This window comes from Wolffia australiana, chromosome 16, assembly GCF_029677425.1.
Source record: "Wolffia australiana isolate 7733 chromosome 16, ASM2967742v1".
NCBI classification, from domain to species: domain Eukaryota; kingdom Viridiplantae; phylum Streptophyta; class Magnoliopsida; order Alismatales; family Araceae; genus Wolffia; species Wolffia australiana.
This window is the reverse complement of record NC_135850.1, coordinates 13,274,002-13,280,001: the sequence shown is the minus strand read 5'-3', so window position 1 is coordinate 13,280,001 and position 6,000 is coordinate 13,274,002. Positions and strand designations below refer to the sequence as shown.

Sequence of the window (6,000 nt, the reverse complement as noted above, 5' to 3'; positions counted from 1 at the left end):
GCGTCCGGCCTCTACAAGTATCCACGCGATCACTCGGCACTTGGATCTCCACCTCTTCTTCTTCAACTCTCCTTGGAGACTCTCCCCTTGGTTGAGTCGCGATGTAGAGAAGAATGAAGAAAGGGAGGGGTTCTCAATTTGGCTGGCCTGGGTGCTTGAAATGATAGCCCTTTCCCTCTCTATATTTCACTTAAGGTTTTTCTAAAAAACCCTACAAAGTAAAATATATCCACAAATGCCATATGACCTTGTGTGTGTGATCCTCTAGGCCCATGTATCATTCTAGTTAATAACTTTAGTGGCTCAATAACATTTAGTGACCAACCTTATCAATTAACTATATCAACATATAGATTAATTAAATAAGAATCGATTTAACCCACTCAATAGGTTAAGTTTCTAGCCTATGGGATGCCAAGCTACACCTTGTGCTCTAGAAGATATCAAGTAGTCTCAAACTTTCTCGTGGCACCTTTACCCTCATCGGTTACCGTCTATGTATAATACATCCTTGCGCAAGACTCTCGAATGACTTAGGTATAGTTGATCGTCAAACCCTAATCTGTCATTCGATAGTACTGATGTGTATGGGGGATCATTGGGGAACTCCTTTTCCATTATCCTCACTACCGTGTGCAGGGATTTGTTGCATCGTCTTCCTTGAGTCAATCTCCTCTTATACCGAGGGTGAATGGTCCCACCTAGACCATTCAATCACCTCCATGAGCTTCTTATACACCTGAGCTATGACGTGTTTGAATCCCATGATTACAGGCTCGTAAGCCATAGTCAAAATGTAGTCGTCCACCCATGAGATGTCCTTGGTGTCTCAAGTCAGTGGATCACTTATACAACCACAACTTGAATCAACCTGATTGACGTTTAGGTATAATACCATTCAGGGATTTGTACGGATCAACTCAGTGAGCTCTTTCTCTAAAGTGCACCTACTATTTGTCCTTACTAATGCCACACTAATAGCCACAAGATCAGCTATACTTATTATATAAGAAAGGATTAGCTAGTGTTATTCTATCCGGATAATTTGATTTCCGTCTCGATTATCCATCGAATAGGAATATTTGTAATACATGTTTAAAAACTAGTGATCACTGACTTATGATCTCATCATAATTCTCGAAGTCATTGCACGTATTCATGGACTTCATTATAAACATCACACAGAGTAATAAGGAACGCAAATATTTTAAACATGGTAGTATATTGGCTTGACGGCCACATAATATCAATCAATCTTTCATTTGGACTAAAGTCAATCACCCTTTTTCTACAATCCCATTGTTTGACAATGACACTCAAAGATTTCATGAGCTAGCGGCTTAGTTAGTGGGTTTGCTATGTTGTTGGTTGTGCTGAAAATGTTGTCTAGTGACGGGACGAGGATGCAACGAGCGCTCTAGTGACAGGGAAGGAAAACATGCTGGGTAATTACACAATCCTAAGATTTGTGACAGGACAGGAGACTTGAAAAACTCCACATCACATTCTTGCCCATCACTGCTCGTCACCTCCATGCCATGACATTCAAGAGGTACTGTTCCCTACCTCGAGTTAACCTTCATCATACCAACCGTTTGGCCATCTTCCTAGACTGACCCACTACCCCTCAGCACCAACCTCACAGTGTCTGATTTGATGCGCTAATTTCATCTCCATCTTTATTAAATAATATATATAAATATACGGTCACAAGATATAGTAATATTTAATGAGGTAAACGAAGTATATGCCAATTATGAAATAAGGTCATTTGTAAAAAATCAGGAGCCAATTATATGACATTTTTATCTACATAAAGAAAGTCCTCACCTTATCTGTCTTCCTGTTCCTTCTCTTCAGTGGCATGGCCTACCTCGTCGTCGTGGGCTGCCGGGCGGCGCCGCCATTGACATGGGCAACAGCGCCGCCGTGCAGGGTCGCTCTCCGGCGGCGGGAAGAACTTATCTTGCTGGGTTCTACTTTGAAGGGAGCTTCGATCTTTACCAGGGGGTCGTTTCTGAGACAGAGATCAACGGCAGAGCTACAATTTGATCGCCCCGTCGAGAGAAGAGAGCTCCGCCGATTCGTTTGCTGTAGCACCGCCGGTGATGAGGTGAGAAATGTGGAAACTTGGCCGGAATCCTAGTTTTGAATGCGATTTCCTTTCTGGGTTTTGTAGGAATCTGAGGTGGGTTGGCCGATCTTTGATCGGTGGGATGTGCCGTGGAAGTGGCAGACCGTCGTCCTCACCATGGTTGCTAGTGGGCTGAGGTCGTCGTCGTTTTGCTATTGCTGAATTCTTCGGTTTGTTTTCTCCCTGCGATTTGTTGTCTCTCTTGCTGAAAAATCTTCAGGCAGTTTTGTTTTGGTAGGTCTTTCTGAGGCGCTCGTATTGCCCTATTTGGGGATCCAAGGAGCGAGCCTCAGCATGGACGAGAAAGCCGAGGTCCTCTTCCTCGGCCAGCTGTAAGATATCTCTCTCTGCAAATCGCTCTCGCTCTCCCTCTGTCTCTGCAAATATACATCGCTCTCTGCATTTATCTCTCTCTGAGCAAACATCTCTCTCTATCTCTGAAAATCTCTCCCTCCCCTCTCTCTCCCTTTCCTTGCAAATCATTCCCTCCCCTCTCTCCCTTTCTCTGTGCACATCTCTCTCTCCCTCCATCCCTCTCTCTACTACTCTATCTCACTCTCTCTCCCTTCCTCCCGCCCTCTCTCTGCTACTCTATCTGTCTCTCTCTCTCTCCCTTCATCCCCCTCTCTCTGTATGCTACTCTATCTCTCTCTTCTTCCATTCATCCCCCTCTCTCTCTATGCTACTCTATCTCTCTCTCCCTCCCTCCATCCCTCTCTCTGCTACTCTATCTCTCTCTCCCTCCCTGCCTCCCTCTCTCTCTGCTACTCTATCTCTCTCTCTCTCTCCCTTCACCCCCCTCTCCCTATGTGCTACTCTCTATCTATCTATCTATCTATCTCTCCCTTCGCCCCGCCTTTTCTCTCTCTGCCCCTCTATCTGTCTCTCTATCTCTCCCTTCCCCTCTCTCTCTGCCACTCTATCCCTCTCCCTCCAAATCTCTCTCTCTCTCTGCAACTCTATCTTTCTATCTATCTATCTCTCTCCCTCCAAATCTCTCTCTCTCTCTGCAACTCTATCTTTCTATCTATCTATCTCTCTCCCTCCAAATCTCTCTGCTGCTCTATCTATCTTTCTCTTCCTCCAAATCTCTCTCTCTCTCTCTGGTACTCGATCTATCTCTCTCTCCTGCAAATCTCTCTCTGCTACTCGATCAATCTCTCTCTCCTGAAAATCTCTCCCTCTGGTACTCTATCTATCTCTCTCGCAAATCTCTCTCTCTGGTACTCTATCTATCTCTCTCTCCTGCAAATCTCTCTCTGCTACTCGATCAATCTCTCTCTCCTGAAAATCTCTCCTACTTCTATCTCTCTCTCTCTCTCTCTCTCTCTCTCTCTATCTATCTATCTCTCTCTCCTGCAAATCTCTCTCTGCTACTCGATCAATCTCTCTCCTGCAAATCTCTCTCTCTGTGCTACTCTATCTATCTCTCTCTCCCTCCAAATCTCTCTATCTCTCTCTCTCTCTCCATTCCTCCCTTTCTCTCCTCTACTCTTTATCTCTCTCACCATTCTTCCCTCTCTCTCTCTCCGCTACTCTTATCTGTCTCACCATTCCTCCCTCTCTCTCTCTCTGCTATTCTTATCTCTCTCACCATTCCTCCCTCTCTCTCTCTCTGCTACTCTTATCTCTCTCTGCCTGTCTCTTTCTCTCTCGCTCTGAAAATCTCTCTCATTGGTCTCTAGATGACATCACATTCGCCTGGTTTTCTGCAGGTTGGCTACGGCAGTGGTGCTGGGTGTAGTCTTCGGCATCACCAGTTCCTTCCGACCCTTCCCCAACGATGTCTTCCGCTACGGTACATTGCAACAGTTGAAAGATTGGATCTTCATGTGGGAAGATGACAACCCATTTTGTTCTGTCTGTCAGACGTGAGGGAGCCCTTGAAACTCCGTGACGGTTGGCTTCTGTGGGCGGCCATCGGCTTTACCGGCGCAGTTGCCGCCATCGCCCTGACCGGGGTAGCCTCCTCTTTGTTCACTGGGGACAATCCCCAGAGAGATGTAGGCTCTCTCTCTCTCTTTCCTTAACCCCCTCTCTCTAGCTTTCTTCATCTCACTTTCTCTGTTGTGGCAGACCGACGCGCTTGTGCAGCTGCTGCCACTGATTGGCTCCTCGTCTGCCAGGTGCTCATTTCAATGCTAATGATGATGATACTCAAAACTCATGCTATGCATGGTTGTGTGCATGGGAACACCATGCATGTTAAATGACCTGAGATGCCAAGATGTATTCAAGAAGAGGAAGTAGAGAAGAAGAAGAATGGGCATCTCGCTATCCTAACTCATAAAGCCATTCAGGCTGAAACAGTGAATAGAGAAAGAGAGAGGGGGGAATCAGAGGATGGACAGGGCTCATTTGAATGCTAATGATGATGATAATCAAAACTCATGTTATGCATGGTGGTATGCATGGGAACACCAAGCATACCATATCAATGACAGCCCATAAATCGTGTGCAGGGGAACATGACTTATATTGCATCTTCACGTGCTGCATTTACTTTGTAGTGCTCTTTTGAATGATTATATATAGTACATCTTCATGCACAGCACCGCCTTCCTGGTGGGAATAACAGGTGTTCTTGCGCCACTGCTGGAGGAGACTGTCTTCCGAGGGTTCCTGATGGCATCACTGACTAAATGGTACCACAAACCCCTATTGTGTTAGCACAAACACATTCGAGATGAAATTTTTATCAGCACCCATCATCATTTCCATCGCTCTGGCTTGCAGGTTTCCCACACCGGTGGCAGCGCTTGCGAGTGCTGCAGCATTTGCATTGGCCCATCTCACCCCAGGGGAGTTCCCACAGCTGTTCGTGCTGGGTGAGTCTTCTCCTCCCATGTTTTGATTATGGTTCGTCGCCTAGGATGATGATGAGAGGACAATGACGAGTCATTATTGTCCCCATCATTGGTCTGTGCCTAGGATTATGATGATTAGAGCACGATGACAGGTCATCAGTGTCCTCATTTTTGCCTGCGGCTATGATGATGATGACTGCTTCTCGTCGTCATCGTTCATACACAGCTGGGATGACGATAACAATATGTCATTGTCATTGTCATTCTAACTGCAGATGAATGAAGATGATGTTCTGTGTGGATGACGATGATAAATTCTTCATAATCCTCTGACCCCTAGTTCTGAGTTACCTCCCATGGATATTCTCTCTTTTTTCACCCGCTATTTTCAGGCTCTATTCTTGGATTATCTTACGCCCAGACTAGAAATCTCCTCACACCCATCGCCATTCACTCTCTCTGGAACTCTGGCGTGATCATCTTGTTGACATTCTTGCAAGTGGGTTCTTCTGTTCCTTCTTCCAATGCCTTTTCTCCTCTTGTGCCTTTTTTGATTTTGCATGGTCACTCTGTGCAGCTGCAAGGCTACGACATCAAACAGCTGGTGCAAGGCCCTTGATCATAACGACGATTAATAACTGTGCAAATTCCCTTATGATAATTGTGATTCAAATCATAGAGTTTTATTTTAGTTTGTAACCCATTATAATTTTTTTTGGCATTCGATTTTGGCTCTATTCTGGCCAAGATTTGTAGCAAGGAATCAGAGTTTGATATTGGAAATGACGCCCCCAAGTTGATCAACATGATGGATTGATGGGTCGTATGCCTATTCATCTCAGGATGAAAAGTGTCTCGCTGGATTAAGGATAGTGATAATAATGATGGTGATATGGGTGGTGCACTGTCAATCAGCAATTACTTATTCACGTGAAAGTTAGGCGTCTGATTTCTGACATCTTTAATCCAAGAATTTTTCACCGGAGGATAGTCATTTAAATAAGGGGATTGATGATGATGATGAAGAGGTGGTGTTGGTGGTACACTTTCAAATAGTTA

At 45.1% G+C, this 6,000-nt stretch overlaps 1 protein-coding gene across 1 annotated transcript; it reads left to right on the top strand.

Annotated features, from left to right (window-relative positions):
- Window positions 1–1,836: 1,836 nt before the first annotated feature.
- Window positions 1,837–5,745, top strand: LOC144713837 (CAAX amino terminal protease family protein). Its single transcript, XM_078588551.1, has 10 exons — window positions 1,837–2,113; window positions 2,180–2,271; window positions 2,359–2,466; window positions 3,850–3,932; window positions 4,004–4,137; window positions 4,211–4,260; window positions 4,687–4,779; window positions 4,871–4,962; window positions 5,334–5,440; window positions 5,519–5,745. The coding sequence occupies exons 1-10, from the start codon at window positions 1,865–1,867 to the stop codon at window positions 5,558–5,560; spliced, it is 1,050 nt and encodes a 349-aa protein (XP_078444677.1). The 5' UTR covers window positions 1,837–1,864; the 3' UTR covers window positions 5,561–5,745.
- Window positions 5,746–6,000: the final 255 nt, after the last annotated feature.